General features: G+C 51.4%; 1 protein-coding gene across 6 annotated transcripts in view; it reads left to right on the top strand.

The window, feature by feature from the left end:
• Positions 1-26968, top strand: part of TTBK1 (tau tubulin kinase 1) — a 152122-nt gene that overhangs the window by 97822 nt on the left and 27332 nt on the right. For all 6 annotated transcript variants that reach the window (XM_043512181.1, XM_038397439.2, XM_043512182.1 and 3 more), the window contains 4 exons: positions 3430-3584; positions 5196-5415; positions 10055-10230; positions 17289-17847. In XM_043512181.1, coding sequence (XP_043368116.1) covers positions 3430-3584; positions 5196-5415; positions 10055-10230; positions 17289-17847 — 1110 coding nt within the window. The remainder of the gene's footprint in view (positions 1-3429; positions 3585-5195; positions 5416-10054; positions 10231-17288; positions 17848-26968) is intronic.

Below are 26968 nucleotides of genomic sequence, written 5' to 3'. Positions count from 1 at the left end.
GCCCGGACCTCTGATTCAGACAGACCCATCGCTATGAACCTTGATGGTGTGAGAGCTGTTTGAACTTTCTCAGCAGTCTTTTAAAGGCAATTAAAACATTCCTTCTACATGGCATAGTTAGAGTCGGGCCCGTAGGGTGCATAATCACCCTGGAAATCACCCTCTTGGAAAATCCAGGTTGTGTTCCTCAAGCACACATGTGTCTGAGCTAAGCATGTTCACATGTCTGCTGCCAGTAGCTGGCTACTCTGTATATGCATGTCTTCCTTCTGAGTCCCATGGGCCCGGCCTGCAGAATGAGCCCCACTGCACAATCATGCCGGGTAGTTATGCACACATCTGGTCTGCAGGAGAGCTGAACTCCAGGTTCTAGGGATGCAGCAGCAAACCAGCTTCATGGTTTAATTTAAAACATGCACCCTTTCTTTTCGTAGCTTTTAAGATGTTTTAGGCAGCCGGTGGGGACAGGGACAGGGACTTGGGAAGCAAGGTCTGATGCTTTCTCTAACATTTATTTCCTGTTCTTGGCACCGTTCTTAGAAAGGAAGGGAAAACTAATCTGTCATTTAGGCCTTGGCTACGTGGGAAAGTTGTACCAGTTGAAATCGTTTTTGAAGCTTATTTAATTAAACCAATGCAAACCCCTAGGTTTAGCTTAATCCTGTTCCCAACCAGCTTAACCTAAACCAGAAAAGGCCACTCGTTATGGAAATGAGCGCAGCCACACAGGGGATTGCACCAATTTAACTAAATTGGTTTAAATTCAGGTTAAATTGGTGCAACTTGCCCATGTGGACAGGGCCTTGTTGAAGTTTCCCAGGTAGTGGCAGAGTGCAGGAGGCACCCTCTGTTAAGAGACTTGTCCATCAGAAGTAATTTAGCAATGAGAAGTCCTGGTGACCTGAAATGGTTTGCAGATTTCCACAGAGCTTGTGATTATAGTTGCTTGAAAACCAAGAGTGGTTTCATGGCACAGCTAGTCCTAAACCTCCAATTATATGAGTTCAGTGCAGCTATGTTTCTATCAGAAAAAAGAGAGGAAAGAAAGTGAGGAAAAGCCGTAGCCTGCTATCATGGTGGAACAAGAGCCACTGAAAAGTCTCATGCTGCATCAATAACACATACTCATGACAGCATTATGGCACAGCTCAGGAGTCCAGCTGTGAGAGAGGTGGTTAGAGTCTCCATAGCAAAGCTACGCAGAACTGGTGGAGATGCCCCAGGAAGCTGTGAAGGTTTCCTAAGTGACTGATGCAAGGGCATGGACTGGTAGACTGTAGAGATCCTTTCTAATGCCACTCTCCGTGACGTGGCAGTTGTCCAGCTCCTCAGTCTGGCCATTTCTAATGCTTCCTACATACAGCCCCTTCCACGTTCTGTCTTCATCAGAACTTTGTTCTGTCGGTATTTACAAAGCACCTATCACTGACGTGCCGAGTGAGGTAACAGACTAGCCTCTGTGCTGCCTGATTGCACGCTGCTTTCAGTCCCAAAGAGTGCTCCGCTCTGTGGCAGAAGCTACAGAGGAATATTGCTAACGCGGCACTTCACCCCCATGTCCTCTTGGACCTACTGGCTCGTGTCAGGAAGGTCCCAGTAGGAGCTCCTCTCCGGTTAAGGTGAATTTGCATGCAATAAGCCTTGGTAGCATGGAGTGAAGGCAGCAGGTATTCAGCTCTGCCCTCTCCTCCAGAGATGGGGATGCTAAATCCCTGAACTCCAACGGTGCAAAACCTCACCAACTTGACCCTGCCCCTCTGGTCCCTACCCTCAGGTGTGCCCTGAGGGACTGGCAGGACCTTACCCTTCCCTCAGCCTCGTTGCCCTGGGTGTTCTGTGACCAGAAGCAGCAAGCCCTAGACCAGCATAGAGCACAGCAAGGGGTTGGTGGGCTGTGTGGATGGGGTGCAGAGCTGGAGCTGTGCTGGGCACAGAGAGGGTGGCAGGTCTGTTTAGGGGTGCTGTGATGTCCCCAGTTGCTATTGCTATCCCCACAGGGGCAGAGTTAAGGGAGTGTGGTTGGTGCTGGCAGACCCAGGGATTGAACCGAGTCCTCATCCAGAGTGTTAATCGCAGTCCACCCTGGTGCTCTGGCAGCGGGAGGGCTCCCCATACTGACCACAGACTGATGAGCATCCCCAGCCCCTGTAGTGTAATTGACTCACCCAGCACCAGGCGAGCAGGTGTCAGACCAAACCCCAGGTGTCCAGGCCTCCATCCACTGCCTTACAGAGACCATCCTTCCCCCTCCTGCAGCTACTGTCTCGCTCCCTGCACTGAGCTGCCATCAAGGGTGACTCCTTGCTAGGGCAATTCAGCATTGTGTCTCACCGGCTGTGGGCAGCAGAAGCAGCAACGTGCATTCAGCCCCCTTACTTCCAAAGGCAGGGTAGCTGAGCTACTACGCCTTGGGCTGCTGTATGGGAGACCTGGAGTCTCGGCCCAGCTCTGCCAGCAAGCATATTTTCTTTTTGATGAGCTGAGAATGAGGGATTTTCCCCCCTGGAGGGTAGGGCTGAAGGTCTTGGTTAATATTAAGCGTACAGCAGTACTAACACCAGTCAGTGGAAGAGAAGACTTGCACTTTTATCTGTCTAGCTCCTAGGCCAGGTCACTTTCCCCTAGGTGACTGGATAGGTTGTATGGCAGGGCTCTCTCTCAAGAGTCTGTACTCTGTGCTGGTGTTCCATGCATTGCTCTTCCGCAGCCCGTCATACCACTCCAGAGAATCGCCTACGAAGCCCAGGAACTTTGGAACGATCAAGTTCTGGAGCTGGTTCTTGCTGCTAGGCACTAGATCTCAGCTGGGGCATCCCCACGATATTAGTTTTATATGGGTCTTACCCATTATTTCCCCCATCTCCACTCAAAAAAGCATTATAAAAAGTTACAATTTGTAAAAGAGGTCACATTTGGCAGAGCTGTGTCTCATGAGACACTTTACCAAATGACCCCAAATGTGCCCCATAAATTCCACCTGGGGCCCTAACTGGGCATTCCCATTTCCAGGCTGATCTGAGAAGGGATGTGGCTTTTAGAACAGGCTGAAAGTTCGGTTTTCATGAGATAGGCTGATAGAACCTTAGCTACGGTGCAGCTACCGAAGCCCTGTGATACAGGAGAAAGCGGTATCCACTGGAGCTGGTCAGAAGATTTTTATCAACAGATTTCTGGCAGAAAATGTTTGACAAATGCAGAATTTTTAATAAAATCATTCCCTCTGTGTGTGGGGGAGGGAAGGTGGGCGAGAGAAATAAAAAAAATAGTTTCCAAAAGACAATTCCAAAACACATTTCAAAATGTCAGAAATCCCCATGAAATGGAAATTGTGAGTTTGGACAAGCTCCGTGCTTCAGGCATTCTTTAAGGCAGTTGTCAGCTGTTACAGATCCTCTACCTCCCTCCTTGTTGCTACGTTTATTCTTCTAGCTGATCATGTCGGTGTTTGAGAACAGCATGAAGGAACGAGGCATTACTGAGAATGAGGCCTTCGACTGGGAGAAAGCTGGAACGGACATTTTATTGTCTACAAGCACCTCCACGCCACCGCAGCAGAACACCAGGCAGACAGCAGCCATGTTTGGGTGAGTGTTATGGTCACACCTGTCACGCTGTCAGCAGGCGCTGGGCCAAGGGAGTGTCACTGGAAGGGACACCGGCCGTGATTGCCCTGGACAATAGGATTAGGTACAGAAGTGTTGTTCATTTGGCTGTAGAGATGAAGCGTGTATAATACGGTGTGCCTAAGTCACTGGATCACACCTGGATCCTGAGCATTTGTCTTCTTGTTGTCACCTTGTATGTTCTACTGAGAACGTTCCCCTGCTTACGCTTTTACATCAGGAGGGTGCTGCACATGACATGGTGCGTGGCACTGGCCGTTGTGCCAGTGCTCATTACACGGTCCCTGGTGCTCGCTGGCGGGGTCCACGTGCCAGTGCTCATTACATGGTCCCTGGTGCTCACTGGTGGGGTCCACGTGCCAGTGCTCGTTACACGGTCCCTGGTGCTCGCAAGAGGGGGCCATGTGCTGATACACATTACGTGGTATCTGGCTTTCTCCAGTGGGGTCCGTGACCCTGAGACAAAGAGCTATTTAGATATTTAAAAATGGCCTGGAAAAACTCTTCTGACAGGAGATTGAAAAGATTGGGATTGCCTGTTTTAGCGAGGTGGTGAATCAGAGGGGCTGTGACAATAGTCGATAGAGCAATGAAGGGCTCAGAAAAGGGAGTGTGGGATGTTCTCTTCTCCCTGCCTCACAGTGTTAGGATAGGGGACAGTCAGTGAAATTGAAAGGTGGCAAATTCATGATGGATAAAAGGAAATGGTTTTTCACAGGATGTGTGATTAACCTTGAACTCCTCCTTACAGGAAGTTGCAGAGGCTGGGAGATTGTCAGATGATGGAAAAGAATCCAATCTCTTTCATCATCTGGGTGGCAAGAGGATCTAGCATTCTAACAGCGAGCGCTAACACACTCTGACAGGCATATTAAATCTTGTATTCCAGGGTTTAAACCAATCTCTACCTGTTAGAGATCAGGGTAAAACCTAATGTGGGGGTAGATTAACCCACATCTGCCTCTTCAGGATTCCTTCGCCTTCCGCTGGATCATCGGTAGCGACCTACGTCCAAGACAGGAGACTGGAGTAGGGGACCCTGAGTCGGTCCTGTCTGACACTTGCGTGGATTAGACATGTGCGGGTGGGATGTTTAGAATCTTCTGAGTGGTTTAGCAGCACAATCCAAGGGGAGACGACTGGAATTTTCTCTGAAGTTGCCTAGATGCTTGTGAGAGTCCTGGCATAAATGGATGATGAGCACCTGCTCCTTCCCACTGGGTAGGACAACATGGGTAAAGTTTATGAAGCCCTGTCGGCTTAGGGCTAGGTGGACTCTTCCCCTACAGCCAGCTATTCCCTAATTGTCCAGCACCTTCTCTGAAGCAGGGGTTATTAGTCTGGAGGTCTGTGGGACGCCCTTCCTTTGTTTGTGGCTAGAGGGGAAGAGGTTTGTGAACTTGTTGGGGCCTGGGCTGCTGGCCTGGGAAAGGTTGCGACCCCTGATGCAGTTAGCCTGGCAGCTCCTACATATGGCGGGGTGCTGAGGCAGGTCCATGGTGCAGGATATATATAAGGGTCCTGGTTCTCTATGTGATCAGTGTTGTTGTCCTGTCTTAATGTCCCCCGTAGGGTGGTTAATGTCACTCCAGTTCCTGGGGATTTGCTGCGTGAGAACACTGAAGATGTCCTACAGGGTGAACACTTGAGTGACCAAGAGAATGCTCCTCCGATCCTGCCAGGCCGGCCAGTGGAAGGGCTAGGCCAGGCTCCTAACATTGCCTTCAACGAGACCGAGGTTTGGGAAGAGACAGACGTGAACCGCAACAAACTCAGGATCAGCATCAGCAAAGTAAGGAACCTTCCTCTTGTCTGGCAGTGAGGTGTGCGTGCCCAACTCAGGCCATAGATTTAAAACCAGAAGGGACCACTGTGACCATCTAGTCTGACCTCCTGTATAACACAGGCCGGAGAACCTCACCCAGTCTCTGCTGTGCTGAGGGAATTCTTTTTCCTTGCTACAGGAGTGATGCTGTCCAGCTCAAAAACTTGTGGTTGAACTAATGTGTGTCTTTGAGCCATCCCAGCTCAATATAAAGACTCCAAGCTTTGGAAGATTTGCCCCATCCCTTGGGAAGCTGCTTTAGTATGAGACATCTTCTTCCTATGTAGGTACTTCTAAACCAAGATCAAGTCACCTCTTTATCTTCTCTTGGATAAGCTACATAGCTTGAGCACCATAAGTTTCTCACTGCTAGGCAGGTTTTCCACACCTCAGAGCTTCCTTATAGCTCCTCTCTGAATTGCACTTCAAATTTTTCAGCATCCCTTTTGATGTGTAGAAAACAGAAATGGGCACCGTTCCTGGCAATGGTTTCACCAGTGACTTATATGGAGGTAATATCGCCTCCCTATTTGCACCCAATATTCCTTTATGTTAGCCTTATGCCACAGCATTGCACTGGAAACTCATGTCCACTTGATTTTCCCCAGGATCCCGAAGACCTTTAATCACTGCTTCCCCAGACAGAGCCCCTATCCAGTAAATGTGACCTGCATTCATTGCTTCTAGATGAATGACCTCGAATTTGGTTGTTTAAAAACACTTATTACTTGATAGCTGCCATCTTATAGATATTAAGGTTAGAAGGGACCATTATGATCATCTAGTCCGACCTCCTGCACCATGCTGGCCACAGAATCTCACCCACCCACTCCTGCGATAAACCTCTCACCTATGTCTGAGCTATTGAAGTCCTCAAATCATGGTTTAAAGACTTCAAGGAGCAGAGAATCCTCCAGCAAGTGATTTGTGCCCCATGCTACAGAGGAAGGCGAAAAACCTCCAGGGCCTCTTCCAATCTTCCCGGGAGGAAACTTCCTTCCCAACCCCAAATATGGCGATCAGCTGAACCCTGAGCATATGCTCAAGATTCACCAGCCAGATACCAGGAAAGAATTCTCTGTAGTAACTCAGATCCCACCCCATCTCATCAAGTGGTCCAGATCACTCTGTGTCAGTTCTCATCATGATTTACCAACCCACCAATCTTTCGTCATCTGTTCATCACCAAGGCTTTTATATTTTCTTCCAGATCATTAATAAAAATGCCAAATATTTTTGGATAAGGACCAAGAACTGCAGGACTCCACTAGAAACACTCTCATTGGATGATGATTCCACATTAAGAGTTAGGTTTGAGATCTGTCAGCCAGTTTGTAACCCATTTCACATGTGCCATACTGATTTTTAGTGCTAATTTTTTAATTGGAGTGTCATGTGGTACTAAGTCCAAGTATATATCATCAAAAGAGTTATCTTTATCAACTGGACTTGTGATCTTGTCAAAGAATGATATCAAGTTCATTTGACAAGTCCTGTTTTCCATGAAGGCCTGTTGATTGACATGGACTATATTCCCATCCTTTAGGTCTTTGTGGATTGAGACTTATATCAACCTTTTCATAGCTCTGACTGGAATCAGTGGCAGGCTAACCACTCTGTCGCTACCCGGGTCATTCCATGCATGCCTTTTATACTTTGGCACGGCATTAGCATTCTTCCAGGCCTCTGGAGCTACTTAGTATTCTAGGATTTATTAAAAATTAACATCACTAGTCTGGAGAGAGTCACAGCCAACTCATTTAAAACTCTTGGATGCAAGTATTGTAGGCTGGCATGTTCCTTTTAGAGACTGGTGTGTAGCAGAGACAGGATCATACACTAGAATGGGGAAGCTTTGTTTCCATCATGACTTATATTCTTACTTCCATATTGTGGAAACCATATTCTACAAAAATCTGTAACTCCTGGTTCCAAAAGTCACCTCAGCTTTTTCTGTTCTTGAGAGCCACCAAATATACTGCAGCTTCTCCTTCAGGCCTGAGATACCCCTTAGAGTCCCTGGCACAGAAAATCCACTTGGTGGTTTTCCTTGCAGATGCTCATTTTGGCTCATGCAGGAGTTATGTCGTATTGTTAGTGTTGGAGCAAGTGCTGCCCGTCTCATTTCCCTCTCTGGTCTGCTCCAGTTGGCAGCCATAGACATTCCTTCCCAATGGTTTCTTTTACTCGTCATTCTCTGTATTCCCCCTGGATAGTACATACAAGGTACTGGACCTGGAAAACTCTGCTTCCCCTGTCATGCCAGTCTGGTTTCCTTCAGAGATAGATGTGAGTTACACCAGGAGCCTTCATGTCAGAGAGGGCATTCAGACCTCCTTTCTGCACAGTATTGGTACATCTTAACACTTGGTGAGCTATGCCACAAGGGCACTGGTGAGCTATGCCATAAGGTCACCCACAGATAAGAGAGGTCTCTTCAGGAGCCATAGTCTGACCAGGGTGACCCTCCATCTGTCTGAGAGTGCTGCTGTTTCTTGCCAGTTTCCAGGAGAAGCAGCTGAGGGCCTCCTGCAGGTGCTGAGCATCTGGAGCTCCCAGGGGCTTCAACAAAAATTGTGGCTGCTTGGCACCAAGCCGGGTTGGGGGCTTAGCATCCCACCCCAGGAAACTCAGGCCTGTCCTTTTTTTCGTGTCCGAGAACTTAAGAGTGGCCGCACTGGGTCAGATCAAAGTCCAGTAGCCCATCGAGCCCAGTGTCCTGTCTGCCAACAGTGGCCAAGGCCAGGTGCCCCAGAGGGATGAACAGAACAGAGCAATAATCGAGTGATCCATCCCATTCCAGAGGCTGTAGCTATCTGCTGCATGTTTTCAGATAAAAGGACACAGCAGCAGAGCTGCAGCGAATCCTGCTTGGTGGATGCCCCGGTCGGCCCCCGGGCAGGAGGAGCTGCTGCTGCTCTGTATAAGTAACCTCCCAGCTGCTTCCAGTCCCAGTCCCAGCCTCCTGAGCTGCTTCAGCCCCAGACTGAATGCTGAAAGCTCTCCTTTCTCCATCACTGTCCTGCATCCTTGCTCCTGGGCACCCTGTCCCGCAGCCCTGGGGCTGCTCTGACTCCCCACTCTTGTCCCCCCCGCTTCAGGCAGCAGTCAGACCGTGCCACTGTTCTCCACATCTCTCAGATCCAACCCTTTCTCTCTCTCCCAGCCAGGCCCGCTGCAGCTCCCTGCTTCACTACTGCAGCCACCTGCCTCTGGCCTCCCTGCTCCCTTCCAGTCTGTGCAAAACCCTGGGCTCAGACCTGCTTCCCGGTTGGCCGTTACTCTGACCAAAGCCTCCCATTGGCCTCCCTTTCTCTGCTGCATCAGGCTCGTTGGCCTACAGCCCTTCACTACTCTGCCCCTCTCTACTTATCTGCTCTTGTGTCTTATCGAGATGCCCACTTCCCTGCACCAGCCAAGGATGCCAGTGCTCTGCTTCTCTCACAAACACCTTCACGTGTTCTACCTTGCCGCCCCTTGTGCAGAGAGCTGCCTCCCTAGGCTAGCCCACGAAATCACTGCCCTCTCCTCCAGACCTCCTTCTCCTGTGATCGCTGCAGGAAATTGCCAGCTGATCCTGGGCAGATGCTCAGCATGGATGGCGGGTTCGTTATTTAGCCATTCGTTTCACATACAGTCTCAATGATTTCTATCCCCTGGCATATGCCCACGGTCAGGCCTGGCTCTGCACACAGAGTTTGTACCACTATGTCTCTTAGGGGGCTGATTTGTCACTGATGGAGTATACCAGTCCCACCTCAACTATGGATGCTGTTATGCTGCTAAAAAGGTGCCTTATCCCAATCTGGCTTATTCCCATTCCTCTACAGAAATAGCTACACCAGTATAAAACATCATTACCCAGGGTAGCTGCATCCACTCTAGGGGGGGCATTATCTGCTGTACAGTTACAGTAGTAGGACCTTCATACGACTCTTGCCCTCCCTCCCCAGTTCCCTCCTGCTTGTTACACTCACATCTTGTGTCGATGTTAAATTCTGTGGGTCAGGGACCATTTCCTGCTGCCAGCACAACAGGGCCCAGGTCAGGCGTGGGCGTCTGAGCACTGCCAGATGACCAGGGAGTACATAACACCCAGCCCCTGCCAGAAAAGCAGCCCTAGCCCTAGCACAAGAGCAGGCTCTGGGCAGCCACGCCGGGGTCCAGGGCAGGCTCTGTGACAGAGATGATTCTCCCTTGCCCACCTCCACTCCCTTAGCTGCTGCAAGATGGTTTTTTTTAAAAGCAAGTTCACCCCAAACACACAAATAGATTAGGTTGAAGAGGTACATGAAGCTCAGCCAGAAAAGACCCTCTTATTCTGAAGTAAGAGGGTCCACACACGGTGTTATTCCAGGACAGCTATTCTGCTTTAGATTCACACCCTTCCTTCATGTGGAATAGCTTTCATGTGTGGACAAGCCCCTATGTTCCTTTGAGCACAGCTAGCACAGGCCATGAGAGGACAGCTGGGACTGTATTGTTCTGGAAGGAAGAGACAGGAGAGATTCAAAACCAGAGCGAGCGTCCCAGCCGGTGGGCCGTGCTGGGTTCTCCCCTGTCTGCCATCAGCTCCTTGACATTCTCTGTGTTTTCCCCCATACAGACCCAATGCGTGGTGGAAGAGGAACAGAGAAGTGGTGTCTGCCCTAGCTCCCCGGTGCGGGCGCCTCCAGACTCCCCTCCCACTCAAGTGCGCTCTCTGAGATACCATCGTGTGAACAGCCCTGAGTCGGAGCGCCTGTCCACTGCCGATGGCAAAGCAGATCTACACGAGAGAAGGTTTGCTCACACACCACAGCATCCCTTTCTGCTTTGCCCTGGGAAATGAAGGGCAAGCGAGCCCAGTGGCCTCCTGCCCTGCAGGGGGTGTGGCTGGATTTGTTACACATTGTAAAGTATTTTTCTTCAGCCTCAGTTTCTCTCTCGCTTTCGGTACCGTTATTGGCATGACAGGCTCTGCCGGGGCTGCCTACATAGGCTCCTCCTCTTCTTTGCCCCCCTATAAAACCGCCAAGTCTCTCTTGTGAAGCCTAGAGATGTTTGTGCAGAGGACACCTGGCTGGTTTGCTAGCTGGTGTCTTGCTGTCATTGAGAAACATGCCCTGGGCGATGTCAGCTCTTTTACTCTCAGCATGCTGCTGCTCTCCCAGCTGGAAACTCAACGGGTCCGTAGGGCTGGCAATCTAGGGCCATGCCATTCTTGAGAGTCACAGTAGGAGGATGGCTTCGGGGGGAGAGGTTAGAAGCTCTGGGATGGCAGGACAGGTGTGCAGAGAGGTTGCTGGGGGTTTGGCAACAGGAAGGGGGGATGGGGTCAGTTGCTAGCAACTGGTGAGTGTTCACAGCATGTGGATGGCAGCAGGAGGGAGGTGGGAGTGGACCACTATCCACACAAATATGCCCCACCACTCTGAGAGTTAAATGGGACGCACCTAGACTGGGGTTTACCTTGCTGTCCCTGAATGTGCTCGTTTCACCAGTTCACCTCCTGGCTGTGGGAGCACAGAGAGGCGTGCTTGTGTGTACTCACCGTGCACCAGTAAGCTGGAGAGCAAGCCCTGACTTCAAGTGGCAAAGGCCACAGGAAAACCTTGTCTGAGATCTGTCAGGGCTCACAGGAAATGAACCGTACAGGCCACAATGAGGAAGGGGAGCAGTTTAGGGTAGAGAGGGGTAGGAAATGAGTATTTCACAAAGCTCAGTGCTGGGGCCGTTCTGGTGTGGCTTGGATAGAAATCTGAACCCGCTGATGACGCAGGGAGGTGTGTCAGACACAGGGCAGAGCCAGCAGGCTTCAACACTGGCAAATTCACAACTCCCCGGTCTGCAATAGTGGAGGCTGCAGCCTGGACAGGGCCCTGGGACGGGGATCTGACTGCTGTGCTAACCAGGCCCACAAAGCCCCAGGAGCCCCTGAGACTCAGTGTCCTGGCATTCCCTGTGCAAACCTGGGATTGCATTGCAGCCCAGTTGCCTTCTCTCAACAGCTCTGCTTCATGGAGGGAGCTAGGCTGCAGGCCTTGGCGGTGGCAAGCCCTTCCTCCTCTCTCTGCTCTTCCTCTTCCCCACTGGTGCTCTGGGCCCAGATTGTGACTTCATGGTCAGTGGTGTGGCCAAGCCCCAAACGTTGGGCCCAGTCATGTTCACCCCCAAATGGCAGGGACTTGCCATGCTCATCGGAGGTCCACATGGATTGGGGAGACAGCTCATGTAGCTGCACTGAAAGACTGAAGCCGGCTCCTCACTATGCCCCATACAGCCAGTCATTCCAATACCTCCTCCTTGGTCAGAAAGGGCCCTGGGGTGTTCATATTCCCAGCTGGGGCTATGAAACTGCCTCCATGAAGCTGTCATGTCTGGTGCCTGCTCTTCTGAAGATGCCCTGGCCAGGCCCAGTGCCGTGAACTAGGCTTGCAAGGGGGATTCTGAGGAGGATGAGCTCATCTGGCTATCCACATTTTCCTTCCTCTAGGCTTCCCTGCTGCCCCATTACATCCTGCCAGCCTAGATTGAGTGGTTCTAATGACTCTGCTTTTTAATTCCTTGCGGAGCAGCTGCACTCTGCTGGTGCAGGGTCAGTGAGGTTAGTGTGCCTCAGCCTGCACAGTGTGTCTGAGATGGATCATCCCCCTTGGGACCACCTCCTACTAGAGCCTGCTCTTCGAAGGAAGCTTGGCTCAGCCTATGCTGCTCCTGGAGCAGCCATTGTCTCTCATCCCCTCTGGCTTGTGTGTCAAGGACTAAAGCCCTGAACCTGTCCCATTAAGGGGAATTTGGGCTGTCTGGCACTCTCAGTTGAGAGTGTCCTCATTCACTAAAGATTTAGGCCCATGTAAACCACCTCAGCAAGAGAAAGTGGCGTGAAGGATAACAGCTACATCAGTCCTGGTGCTGGTTCCGACGTGCACACCTAAAGATAGACATCCACCGCTGTTCCCTTCGGCATCCAGATCAGACGATGATATCGTCACTGCCCCAGAGGGATCCATCTTCTACAGTGACCAGGGAAGCACCAGGTCCAAGAGTCCCACCAACTGACCCACTCCGCACACCAGGGCAGTGTGAGACCTACATCTCTCCAGAGGACATTTTTGCTCTCCCTTATCCCCACTCCTCCATCCTTTTAGGTACATCTTTATTCAGAGACATCATTACTCCAGAGGAGGAAGCTATACAGAGCGTCCAGAGCCTCTCTCCTCTCCCACCCATGAGCCTGGGCACACAACCATAAGTACCATCAGTTCTGCTGGTGGTTCAGGATCCAGCTCTTTCATCCAATGAGTTGGAGGTTCCAGAAGAGGCCCTACCCTACCACACAGAAACAGGCCTAGATAGAAGCCCTACGAGGTCAGGATTCTGTCCTCTGACCAGATATGACTTTCCAAGAGACAGGTGGTTCCCTGTGCCCTGGGGTCCTCCTCAGCTGGCTGATCCCTCGCACTAGCATTATTGGGGCTCTTGGGATCCCTATTCTAGGCCTGGAATCAATACATGAGCCTTACTTGCAATCTCCTGGCCAACACTAACTGGCTCCATCAGCGTATACAGAAGACAAAGTTGAACCAGATCCAAAGGTTCTGGCAGCAGTTTCGTCCTCTTCCCCAGATGAGTTGGTTACCCCATCTTCACATGTCTGCGTGATGACTACAGGCAATATCAAGGGCTCCTACAAAGGGTGACATTTGAGCTCCAGATACAGCATGAATAGGTTCATGACCCTCAATATAGATTGCTGGACATCCCGCAACCCTCGGGTCCCAGTAAAGTGGCACTCCTGATCAATGAGACCATCATGGATCCAACTACAACAGTGTGGCACCACTCCTGCTTTTTGTGCTCCCACCCTGACGAGGGCTGATAAGCGCTACTTGGTTTCATCTAAGGGGGCTGAGTTTCTATTCTTTCATCCGCTGCCTGTCTCTCTGATGCTACAGGCAGCCACTGAAAGATCCAGGCTGCCAGGCCTCAAAACTACACCCTTGGACAAGGTGCCAGACAGCTTGGCCTCCTAGGGAGAAAGGTCTCCTGTCTCTTTCCAGTTTAGAATTTCAAAGTATCAGGCCCTTCTCCCTACATATGACTTCACTAATTATGCAGAGTTGTTGGGTTTTAAGGACAAGATCCCTCAGGAAGATAGAGCTCAGTTGATGAAGGCAAATGATTGTCAAAAACCACTCTGCAGGCTGCAGTAGATACTGCGGATGCTGCAACCAGAGGGATATGTACGGCTATTGTCATGAGGAGAGGTTCCTTGTTGCAATTCTCAGGTTTCTCTAGAGAGATACAGAGTACCATTTAAAATCTGCCTTTGATACAGCTAACACATTCAACGAAGACTGATGAACCTCTCCATTCTCTCAAGGACAATGCTTTGTTCTCTGGGGATCTGCCCCTAGGAGAAAGCATCACAACTGGGGTATAGCGTAAGACCACCTCCTCTATCATTTTACCACCAACGCTCCCAGGTACTCAGCTCCTGTGACGTCCACTGCCACACCTCACTCTAACTCACAGCCAAAGAATTACTTATGACGGGATCCTCAGGGCCTGCATCCCGTTACTGATGCCACATCATCCTGCCACTTAGTTTTTTGGAGGCTGCCTTACCCAATTTGCCCTCAGCTGGAGGGCTTTAATAATAGACAAATGAGTGCTGGAAATTATTCACTATTCACTAACTGACCAAGTTTCTGTCCACTTCTACCCACAAAATCCCTTCCTGGGCCCTTTTCAGGGATCAGCCTTCAGTGGAAATGTTGTATCGAAGTGGACTCCCTTCTCCACCAGGGAGCCATAGAAAGAATTCCACCTCAACATCAAGGGAAAGCATTCTACCCCCTTTACTTCTAGTTCCCAAAAAGAATGGGGGATGGAGACAGATTCTTGACCTACACAGACTAAATATATTCATCCAAAAATTAAAATTCTGCCTAGTCACATTGGCATCAATATTTCCCTTTCTGGAAGAGGGCACATGGTTTGTGACTCTCAGTGTGGAAGGTGCTCAAATGCACATTCACCCAGGCCACAGAAGATTCCTCAGGTTCTTCATTGGTCATGACCATTACCAATTCAGAGTTCTTCCATTCGGACTAGCTATGGTTCTAACCCAGGTTCTTTACAAGGGTCTTTTCAGTGGTGGCAGTGGGTTGACTGACTGTTTTCCCATACCTCGATGACTGGCTTCTGACAGGCAGATCATACAAGGAAGTCCAATTGGCAACCTGATTACTCCTCAGTCTACTACCTTCCCGGAATTTGTGTCAGCCACAAAAAGTCCACTTTAACTCCCTGCACTAGGTCCATACATTTCATAGGAGTGACCTTGGACTTGACTGCAGCAAGAGCCTATGTATCTAACAAAAGATTCCATGCCAAGGAGACCCTATAAACCAGGTCACCCTCAGACCATGAACTGCAGTCAAAGCTTGCCTCTCCTTCCTTGGCCACAAGGTCTCATGCACACGCATGACACCATTTGCCAGGCTCCATCTTATTGCTGGCAAACCTGGCTTCAGTCAGTCTACTCACCAGAAAAAGTCAGCATCATTGCCAAAGTAATAATTCTGTCCAGAGTTCTAGCCTTTCTTGTCTGGCGGACGAAGCCCGTTGAAAGTTTGAGTGTGGACTCCTTTCCTCACACCTACATCCTGAAGGGACTTCTTAGATCCTTCCCACCACTGGTGAAGCCAACCCCTCAATGGGACCTCAACCTCATTCATTCATCTCTCACCAGACCTCCCACTGAACCTTTAGCCACATGCTCTTATGTCCCACCTCTCAGTGAAAGTTGCCTTCCTAGTTGCCATTACATCAGCCAGAAGAATCAGTGAACTAGGAGCACTCATGACAGATGTACCATATATACATTTCATAAAGGAAAGACATCTCTTCACCCCCACCTGGAATTCATCCCTAACGTAATTTCAGAGTTGCACATGAGAGAAAGAACCCACTTACCAATTTTTTTCCCCCAAAACTGCATGAGTCTGATAAGGAAAGGCCACTTCATTCTCTAGATGCCTGAAGAGTGCTGGCCTTTTATCTACAAAGAACAAAAGCACTTAGAATGACACCTACACTTTGTGTGTCAATAGCAGAGAAATCAAGGGGTCAAGCTCTGTTTGCACAGAGACTTTCTAAATGGATCTCTAGCTGCATTATCCTTTGCTACCAACTAGCTCGCATCCCTCTCCTGGAGGGAGTGAGGTCCCATTCCTTCAGAGCACAAGCAACCTCTGTTGCATGTCTGAGAGATGTACCTCTACTGGAGATATGTTGGGCAGCTACCTGGAGCTTCTTGCTCATTACGCTTTGGTCCAGTCTTCTACTACAGACACAGCTGTGGGGATGGCAGTATTAGTCAGCTGTCACTTCTGTGCCCTCGCACCCACCTTATGTTTGATCATTGCTTGCAAATCTCCCATGTGTGAACTCGACATAGGGACCAACGGACACTGCTACTAAAAAACTCCAGACTCAGGCTTGTGGTGTGCATGCGGACTCGCATGTGAAAGACTGATAGGGAGCACACATATTGAATTACCTCCAGTTACAGATAAGTAACCTCCATTTACTTACCCTGCACAGTACCTGGAGTTCTTTGAGATGTGTGCCCCTGTGGGTGCTCCACTACCCACCCTCCTTTCCCTCTGCTTTAGAGTTTCCTCTGAGGGACTTTGCGGTGGAGAAAGAACTGAGGGCAATTCACCCATGCAGCCCTATAGAGCCTCGGTGTGGGGCATAAGGATGTGTAGGGTGCATATGAGGGCCAAATGAGCACTGCTACTGAAAATCTCTGATCAAAGGTGCATGGGGTGCATATGCACCTGAAGTCAAACCCTCATAGACTTTAAGATCAGAAGGGACCATTGTGATCATCTAGTCTGACCTCCTGCACATTGCAGGCCACAGAACCTTGCCCACCCACTGCTGTAATAGACCATAACCTCTGGCTGAGTTACTGAAGTCCTCAAATCATGGTTTAAAGACTTCAAGGTTCAGAGAATTCTCCATTTACACTAGTTTAAACCTGCAAGTGACCCATGCCCCATAATGCAGAGGAAGGCAAAAAAAAACCCACCAGGATTTCTGCCAATCTGACCTGGGGGAAAATTCCTTCCTGACGTCAAATATGGCAATCAGTTAGACCCTGAGCATGTGGGCAAGACCTGCCAGGCAGATATCTGGAAAAGAGTTCTCTTTAACTCAGAGCCCTGCCTACCCAGTGTCCCGTCTTCAGTTGGTGGAGATTTTTGCTACTGGCAGTTGCTGATGGGCCACATGCCCATCAGGTCATCCCCTCCATAAACTTATAAAGCTCAGTCTTGAAGCCAGTTAGGTGTTTGTTTTTGCCCCACTGCTCCTCTGGGAAGGCTGTAAAAAACCCTGATATGAAATGAGCATCCAGTATTCCCTCTGTCTTCAAGACACTTTTGTAGTCTGGGTTAGAGGACTGGTCATCAGGTTACAGGAAGTCTGGTGCCAGGGAAACTACAGAGCTACTGTAAACAGGTTGACCAGAAGGAGAGTGGCCTGAAGTGGTGTGTAATGCCCATATTCTCCTTGTAGTCATTTAAAAGGCATTTAAAAGACATGAAGTTAGCCCTAATCCTGAAGCAATTCGGAGGGGATTTCTTTTTCTCATTGAAGGTTCTAGTTACATATTTTGGGTTAAGCTGGGTGATATATTTCTTGGGTGTACGGCAGAGGATTGGGAAGGGATCACACGGGTTTTCTGAGAGACCATGTGGGTTTTGTGTTGGCTCCTAATGTCCTTGTGATCCTAAATCTTGGCTCAGATCTTGGTTTCTAAGGGTTCTTTGTCTTGTTTTCAGATCTCGCGTAGATTTACCTTGTTCCCCTTCCCGGCTGGTGTGTTCCTCCCAACCAGCACAGATGCTGTCCATCGACACTGGCCAAGTAGACCGTCAGGCGAGCGGCAGGATGGATGTATCTGCTTCCGTGGAGCACGAGGCCCTCAGCAACGCTTTCCGCTCCGTGCCGCTGGCAGAGGAAGAGGACTTTGACAGCAAGGAGTGGGTTATCATTGATAAAGAGACGGAGTTGAAGGACTTTCATCCAGGTGCTGAGCCGAGCACTTCTGGAACTACAGACGAAGAGCCCGAGGAGCTTAGGCCGATTGACGAGGGTGAGGAGAGGAGGCGATTGGGAGTGGAAGCTGCAGTCCGGCCAAAGATCCACGATGGGAGAACATGGGGGATGCAGCCTGTGACTGAGGAGGACAGTTCTCACAGGCTTGAAGGACACTGTCAAACGGTATCTGACAGTAAACCTGAACAGCAGCCAGGAAGCCCGGCCCAGTCACCGTTACACTCAGCACCAGCTCCCCGACAGCGCAGACGGGAATCCGAACCAATCGGTCCTCAGAGACAGGTAAGACGTGCAAATGAACCGCAGCTCACCCACTGCGCTGGTCTTCTTCTCTGCTCTGTACCCTCTTGGTCTAGCTTAGGAAAGGCGCCATCTGGGCAAGCCCCTGCTACACTCGGGAATTTTGCTGATCCCAGCACTGGTGCCTTTGTAAACTTGCCCTGTCCAGGCTGACACGTCAGAGGTGCTCCCCGTACTGGTCAGATCACAGCAGTGCTTGGCATGTCTTGTGACCATCTCCACCTGCTCTGGGTCCGTTTGAGCAGTGTCAGGGCAAGGGTGGGCGGAAGGCAAGGCGCTCGTCATGGCACCTGGGTGTGTCAGTGAGAGCAGGCAGGGTCATCTCTCAGTCCTCCACCCTGGATCTAGGCAGGCCATAGGACAGCAGCAGTGGTGCTCAGAAGGTCTTGGATCTGACCCAGTGCCATCTGGGGCAGGCCTGGCTGGTGCAGGTCACAAAACAGCTTTTTGAAAATGAAACTTGGTTAAGAACACGGAAGTGTGTACGTGTCAGTCAGGAACTCTCCTCCCCCCGGTAATCATCATCTGTCTGAACAAACACATGCATGCACATACACACCGCAAAGCGGACGCGCAGACCCATTGTTGTTGTTAGGGGTGGGTTGTTTGCAGGAGTGCTCGGTAAGTGCTCTGTCTCCCGAAGACATTCAGGAAACGACTATTCTCATGCCAGGGAGAGTACAATGCTAGGGACGGATGTGTACTTCTGCCAGAGGCTGGCATTTGCATGGCCGTGAGGCTCCCCAAGCAACAAACTGACCCAGGGATGGTCCCAAAGACATGCCCAGGACATAGGCCACGCCTTGCCCCATGGGACCCTCCCTCGGGCCAGCGAGCAGTCCCAGGTGGCCCATCTCCTCCCAATACCTCTACAGAAATGCGTGCCGCTGTGTGGGGCTGTAACCACTGTGGGCAGGCTGGAACCACTGGAAACAATCACTGGACAAACTAAGTGCAGGGTGACAGGGCCAGGCGCTCCTCAGGGTTCTGTCCCCGTAGAACCTGCGTCAGCTGTAAGGCTCCACAAGGAGTTAGAGACATGCAGCCAATACACAGAACCCTGGCAACACCCTAGTTGCTGTGCATCCGCACCCGGGAGCTGGGCCTGCAGTTATGGGCCAGGGGTCGCCGGGGATAGATACAGCAATAGCAGGAGACCCGGAGACAATGGGCTTGTGGGTGATTTGCTTCTAATGTGCCAGGCAGCCCCAGTCTCCAGCAGGCTGTATGATGCAGGCTTCTCCCATGTTCCTTGTGCACCAAATTGCCCCTTCCTAGCCATTCCTTGAGTGCCCGGGCTTGGATCCAGGTGCATGGCTGCTCAGCGCTGCTGGCCAGTGCCAGGTTTGGTGGAATGGTTGGTTTTCCCTCTAACTTACAGCCATGCTTAGATCGTACAACTGCCTCTCAGTGCACAGCATAGCTCTGAGGGGAGGAGTGTGCACTGGGCAGTCACGCAGCCATCTATGGACTCCTGCGTGAGACGTAAATGGGTGGGGAGGAGGAAGGCAGCTGGGAGGAAAGCTCTCCGAGCCAGACCGGTGGTGGAGGAAAGGAGCTGTGGAGAGCCAGAGTAGAGCTAAGGGCCCTGACCCCCCACATGCTTTTATCCAGCCCTCACTCATAAACATTTGGTGGGACTTGGCTTGTGTCAGCCTGGCAGCTGACTCTTCTAACAGTCCCAGCAGCGCTTGGTGAGTGGAGGGGCTCTGTCAGCCCAGCCTGGCCTGTGTACCATGAGCTAACTCAGAGGAGAACACCAGGAACCCTGTGAGTCTGTTAAAGCTCTGACCAGACAGCGTGCATGTGAGTGAATTGTGCTGAGCCATGCAGGGTGTCTGAGGAGATGCAGCTCACTGCAGTACCGGCTGGCGATTGCCACAGGTGGTGTTGTGTAGATATAGGACCCACTCCTGGTCCCACTGAACTCCCTTGGACCTCTGTGAGCCTGGCCTCCAGCTCTATTTGGTACTTACACGCGAGATTACCTGCAATCCTGTCTCCTTACTGGAGTTATCCATTCATCTATCGCGCTACCGTCCTGTCTCAGCATCTCCCAGGTGCTGGAAAGGATGGCGGTCTCTCGCTCCTCCTCACCAAGAGGATTAGACTGCCCTTATGAATGACTGAATTTATCAAAATGCGGTTGCTACTTGTGTGTGTGTGCACACAAGTGCTACTTTATGTGTTTGTGTGCCTGGCTTTCTGTTACTGAAGCAGGAAAGAGCCTTTATCCAAACCCAGATAACTGACTCCAAAAGTAAAAATGTCTCAAAACAGCAGGTTAAATTTATGGACAGTGACTACAGCCTTCCAGTTGCTGCCCAGGATAGAAACAAATGCATGTGCACTCCGGGATTTTGGCTACTGGTGCCCTCTCAAAGCCTTTGCGCACTTTGGCATTTCTTGTAGCATGTTCCTCATTCTTGCCAGCGTACCAGGAGCTGTACATGAAGCAGATAAAAATAGTTGCTGTCTGAGGAACTGACAGAGAGGAGAAGACACTCTGCATAGCCCATGGTGATGTTAGCTATTCTTCTTCTTCATCTTCATCTTCCCAGATATACGTCACTGAGTTGGAGAGGGATTTTTCCTGACCTGTGTCTTTGGGTTTCATGGCAGAATTGATTCTTTAGGACAGGTTTGAATGAGCAAGAGGCCTCGTGCAGTAGGACTGGGAGTTTGGTCCGTGCTCAAGGAGCATGATGGAAGGAGGCACAAAGTCATGGGTAGGAGAAGGAAGAAGGGGGATAAAATCATTGACACCCCAAAGAGTACAAGGTAGGAGGTAACAGGAGGTGCAGGCAGAGCTATGCATTGCCTAGGGGGAGAGGATGAGCCACTGAGCTTGATGCTCAAGGCAAGGGGGAGTCATAGGAGGGATTCAAAGAGGAGAGTGATGAGGGAATTTGGATGGGGGAGGAAGCTGCAGTAATCACAGTGGGATATGTCCAGGGCAGGGACATGTCTGAGCTGCTGGGATGGAAGGAAAGGGTCCTGGAGGGAGAAACAGCAAAGCTAATAATAGCTAGGGTGTGAGGGAGGAGCTGAAAATGCTCTGAAGCTCCTAGTCCTGCAAGATGGCGAGGAGAGTGGTGGTGACACGGCTGAGGAGAGGGGCAGAAGTGGGGAGTAGGTTGTGGAGGATAAGGAGCCCTGTTTTGGCCGTGTTGAGTGTAGCCTGGCTCTGAGCTACTCGAGTGTTGTCAGAGAGACGGGCTGGGCAGAGGCAAACACGTGGGTGATTGAATCCTCAGCACAGATATCATACCATGGCTGAATCCATGCAAGCAGATAAAGCCACTCCAGAATAAGATGTGCAGCTAGAAGATCAGGGGACCAAGGACAAAGCTGAGAGGGAGCAGAGACAGGACCTACTAAGGGATGCTGGAAGTGCGGTCGAAGAGGTGATAGGAGAACCAAGAGCCAGCAGAGCCATGAAAGCACTGTGCAGTGTTGTGTGCACTGTTAACCGCAGCCAACCTTCACCCTAGAGGTGGCCGCAGTCAAGCATTTAACAGGTGGGAAGTGCCAGGTTTATGGTGGTTTGTGCAACCTTAATTCTGCCCCTTTGTGTGCCTCTGCTGTGCACTGAGTGAGGCATGGTCCTGGGGAAAAATAGTGCGTGCTTATGTAATTAAAGGCTGTCTCCTAGTGCGTGCACACAAGGGGCCAGAACTCAGATTGCACGGGCAGCTCTATATCTGGCATGTCATGAGTTTCAAGTGCTCAGCTCTGCAGCCTGGCTATCATTCTTTTGACACCCCCTTTTTCTGGAATGTCCTGGGTTATCTGTAAATGGTAAAAATAAATCCCATTGTATGCAACTGAAACAGGGCAGGGTTTGAGCCCCAGTCCTTGAGGCCCCAGCACAGGCTGCTGGAGTGGAGCTACAGGGGTAGCGGCGTGAGGCGGCTGATTTTTCAGAAGGAGGACGGGCCTCTGGTGCCCTGTGGTGTGTCTGGGGCATAGTCAAGAGGATCCCAGTGCAGTGGTGAGAGACTCTAGCCCCACGTGATGGCACCAGAGTGAGGTATGGACTGTTGGGGCCATATGCTGGCTCCAGAGGGATGGCTGGAGGGAGCCCCGCTCAGCTCTCTCTTCCCTCTGCCCCTGGGATCGGGGGACTTCCTGCCCCTTGTGGTGCTCTCAGAATGGGGCATGGTTGCTGGGGCCATGGACAGAGTCCACTGTGGTCAGGTGCAGGGGAACATGGTATGGGTCTCTCCGTCCCATCCCTGCCACTGCAGTAGTTGTGACAGCTCCCAGGCATTCCCAGTGTGTGCTAGGCATCCTAAATACCAGAGTCCCTGCCGGCTCCCCATATGGTCCATGCATATCTATATAGACAGACTGCACACACCCAAGAATCACAACATTGCTGAAATGCAGTCACAGCCAGGACAGTGAAACAGGAAAGCTGTTTTACATGCCTGGAAACAGCAGGCATCTGTTTAGGACAGGAAGTGAAGGGATACCAGGGGCAGCTAGAACCACAGGGCGAAGTGAGGATGGGAGAATGTAATTACCCTATTTGGAGCTTTGTCAGGACCGTGGGGTGCCACCCAACTCTTGTGAAATGTGTCGCAAGACCCTGTAACGATCACACTGAGAAAAGAGAGGAATGAAGGAAATGGTGGGTAATGCCGTGTGAGCAGGAAGAGACTTGGGTAGGGGCTTCTCTTGTGAGAAGGACTCTGCACATTCCCCGGCTTTCCTCTGACCTGCATTTGGGTGGATTTTCCTTGGTGAGTTATTTTCAGATGTTCGTCAATACATTCAACATACCTAGTCAGCCAGCCCCTCTGCCTGCTGTCTCTGCCCAGACCCCAAGAGATTTACCTTCTTTCTATTCACTTGCCCCGAGCTGAGCTAGCCAGATAGTCTTCACTGTAAACTGTGGCCATGGGGCAGAGGCAAGACAGGCCCCACTAGGGCTGGGGGAGCCACTGTGGTGCCTCCTCCCCATCCTGTCCCTCTGGCCCCCATTCAAAATGAGTGTCCACTGCCTCTGACATGGGCCTCTCTTTGCTTGTCTGCCTCAGTAGGTCTGATAAAGACTTTTCCTGCAGAGCCTCTGCTACAACTGTCCTGTTTCTTTGCTAGTCCTGCAGCCGTTTGTTTGCCTGTGGCTGTCGGGCTGGGGACGTCATTCCCAGTGCATCATTGAGAACCATAAGCCAGGGCTAAACAATGTAGAAAAAGCAGCTTTTTAACACATGCCTGGTGAACAGTGCTGAGGAGCCGATGTGTGGCTGGTGCAGGGGGAGAGGGGGCTTGTGCCTCCTAGCCCCAGGGCTGCTGAGCCCAGCTCAGCCCAGCCCACAGTGCAGGCCACATGGAGTTTCTATACAGCCCTGAGGGCTGCTCAAACTTGTGCCTTTGGGTGATCGCAGCAGCTCAGAGCAGCCAGGGCATAGGAATGTCCTGACTGCCCCCAGCCCCTGCCTCTGGGGGTGCCCACCCAAAGGGCTTCCTGCTCCTAAGGGAGGTGCAGAGCCAGCTCTCCACTCCCACAATGCACCTCCCGCAGCAGAGCTGTTCCCTGAGAGGGAGGGGACTCATGGACTTTGGCACACTGCTTGGGCTGGCACAAAGGAGCCGTGGCACAGAGGTGTTTCCATGGGCTTCCTTGGTGGGTAGCAAAGGTACTAACGAGGTGGGTTGCGGCTGTGCGTTGGGGTCTGGGAGTGAATTCCCATTTCTAGACACGGATGTGTGAGTCTCCTGGCACTTACATGCTTTAAACCCATCAGAGTCACAGCTTGGAAAGCAGGCGGGCTCCAGCCCAAGTGCACGGGGAACCCCAGTGCTCACAGCCAGCCCCAGCTCTCTGACAGTGCTCCACAGTTGCTCTCTACGGGTCTCCTCCTCACCAGAGTAAGCTCCCATCTGCTCCCTGACACCAATCCCCAGAGACAGCCTGGGAGAACAGACGACTAACAGTTTGCCCTAAAGCTCCCCAAATCTGGGCTCTGCCAAACCACAGCTAAGGAACTCTCCTGCAGATAACCCTGCTTCTCTCCCTTTCCACTGAGAGATCATTTCTGAGCGATCACTGGGGGCTGTTCGCTCCCAAATTGTGGTGACCATAACCACCATGGCATCGCATAGGGAAGGGGGTGTCTCTCGGGTAGCCAGGATCTCAGTCATTTCTGGCTTTATTGATCACAACCAGCACCTTAAATGTCACCAAGAAATCATCTGGTATCCAGGCAAATTGTGGGCTGCCCAGGAGTTCCCGTTGCAGAACCCGGACACCACGTTCTGCATTAGCTGCAACAGCAGCAATCAAAGTTTGCTGGGACTAAGAGGTGGATAAAGGGCCATGCTTCCAGAAAAGGCACACTGCTCCCTCATCAGACACAGCTGAGAAGTGCCATGGAGATTTCAAAATGGGGTGACATTGAAAGTACCACAGGACAGGTGCAATCCATCCATCGGGGATGCTGAGATAACTTTGTCCTGTTCCGCTTACTTCTCCCCTCCTATAGGCATTACAACTGTCCTGGTTAGCTTGGGCTCCTTTGGGCACCGAGAAAAGGAGTACTTGTGGCACCTTAGAGACACAAATTTATTAGAGCATAAGTTTTCGTGAGCTACAGCTCACTTCATCCACCAGCAGGATCAGGCATCAGCTAGGACTGTGTGCCACTAGCATACAGAAGACTTCATGTTAACCTTCTTGACAACCCCATCCGCATGTTAGCCAGAGGGGGGGAAGACAGAACCGTCTGGTGTTTTGCTAGGGTCTGCAAGCATGGCAGCACACCTCACGCGCAGTGGCGATGAAGACAGCTGGTAGTCTACAAATAACTGGCATGGACATGTTTATCTTCATCCGCCACTGGCAGGAAGTTATCAGCTAATTCCCTAGCAAAGTTCCTGTACAATACCCACTGCTGCCACCCAGCTCTGCTTTCGGCGTGGCCTGGCCTGATTGACTCGTGGGGTACCTGCTGTGGCACTGCCTGCCGGGGGCTGCAGCCCAAAGCGACTCTGTCCACCCTGCACGGAGAGGTGCAGGGGCTGAGAAGGACTTTGCCTGCATTGCTCGGCCCTGGGTCAGGGGGCCTCTGTGGCTGCAGGCACCAGAACTGTGAGCAGGGAGACTGAGAAAGCTCACCCTGCTGGCAGCCCGGCTGTATGGAGGAGGGAGCTGTCCTGGGACGGGGGGGGGGGGGGGAGAGAGGCTAAGGGTGACAGGGGCAGGTAGGGTGGGGGCTGGGCGGGGGTCAGGGCCTGGCCGAGGATGACAGGCTGTAGGGGGCAGGGACAGAAGGGGACAGGTTGGAAGGGGGCTGGGCAGTACTAAGGGAACAGAGCAGAAGAAGGGAGTATAGGATGCAGGGGAAAAATGGAGGAGGCTGCCTCAGACTCTCCTGCCCTTGCCCCCCTTCCCTGCTCCAAAAGACCCTGGGTGCTCTGTCCCCCACCACCTGCCCCTCTGGTCCCTAATATCTTCCTCTGGGTCCCCCGTCACTCCCAGGTACCCCACACTCCCCTGCTGCTACTGGCTGTGACGGAGGGGCTGGTGCCTTCACCCAGGCCTGCCCTGCCCCACTGCCCAGGGACACACCGTGGGGGCCTAGGAAACCATTCCCCACTGGTGAGAGACGGGCCATGCTGTGCAGCAGGCAGACTGCGTGGATCCTGTTCAGTAGATGGGAAGCGGGATGTACCTACGCTGCCCCAACTTGTGTAAGTGCCATCAAGCTGGACTAACGTCACTGAGTGGAGTGGAGAGACTGAAAGCTGTGTCTGGGCGTGTGTACACACACACACACACACACACACACACACACACACACACTCTCTCTCTCACAAAATTTCTTCCAAGAGATCATGCCTGTGAGAAGAAGCTCTTTGGATTCTGGGCTCTATATGTGGAACCAAATGGCCTTTGCAGTAGGAGGGTCAGGGAAGAAAGACAGCAATTTACATAAAGTATAGCTCGTTTACATGTATGAACTAGAGCTCCGGCTCATGGCAATCCAGACTGACAGTTTAATAGTAGTTACCCAACTACTGGATTCTGCCTCCTCCCTGCCCCTCCGTGAGTGGCATACTGCACACAGGTCTGCCCAGAACAGAATTATATGACAAGTCCTAGTGCCAAGTGACAGGCAATGAGAGGCCGTGTCTAAGAGATATCAATGAGACGAGGTAGGAGCACCTTCCCATCCATGAACACCGGCATAAATTCCATAAACATATTGAGTCCTTGGTTCCTCAGTGCTTTGGCAGTAGAGTTCAGACATTAGTGAGTCATCCACTTAAAGGAGACACTGCTGTACTCCCCAGACAGTCCCAGCCCACCCCAAAAGGCAGCCATACCTCACCATGCTTGATGGGTATAGAAGGGTACCTCGGACACCTTTTATGGGCTGGAGGGAGGAGTCCCTGGGTGAGGGTCCTTGGCCTGCGTTATGCAGGAGGTCAGACTGGATGATCTAATGGTGCCCTGAGAAGCACTTATAAACCTAAATACACTCCATCGCTGGCAGGGAAGGGACTGAGTCTGCCAAGTACCGACAGCGGGAGTCGGAGCATTAGGGTCAGCTGAACCAAATGAAGGACATGCCCAGTCATGTGAACTTTTACAGCAAGTACCCAAATGGGAGATTGGTGCCTGGGTGAGCAAGTGCATGTGCTGGCTGGGATTTGTCAGTCTTGGCATATAGATAAGGTTCCGTCCTCAAGACCTGACCATGTAACTACCAAAGGGATGTGGGAGGGGAATACTGGAAGGCCATGTGATCAGGTGAGGGAGCTCAGCCGCTGTCTACGTGTGCTTGTTTGCGTCAGGACGACAGGCTTGGCGTAGACAAGATGCAGCTGAACCTCCCCACCAAGTCACAATACCCTCCCACACCCCTTTGCTTGGATTGTACTGTCAGCTCTCCTGGGGCGCGCCGAGTCCTCCTCTGAGAAGTGTCTGTTCAGGAGGGGCACGAAGGAGGAGAGGATAGAGCCTTTACTGGGAAGGATGCTGCTTTGGGGGAAAGGTTCCTCCTGCCGCTGGAGACCTGACAGCTCTGTGAGTGGACTTGAGAGACAAGCATGCTCCTTCGGGGCTCAGGCAGACAGCTGTGGAAAGGGG

This window comes from Dermochelys coriacea, chromosome 3 (genome assembly GCF_009764565.3).
Source record: "Dermochelys coriacea isolate rDerCor1 chromosome 3, rDerCor1.pri.v4, whole genome shotgun sequence".
In the NCBI taxonomy this organism is placed as follows: domain Eukaryota; kingdom Metazoa; phylum Chordata; order Testudines; family Dermochelyidae; genus Dermochelys; species Dermochelys coriacea.
This window is presented reverse-complemented; position numbering and strand designations above follow the sequence as displayed.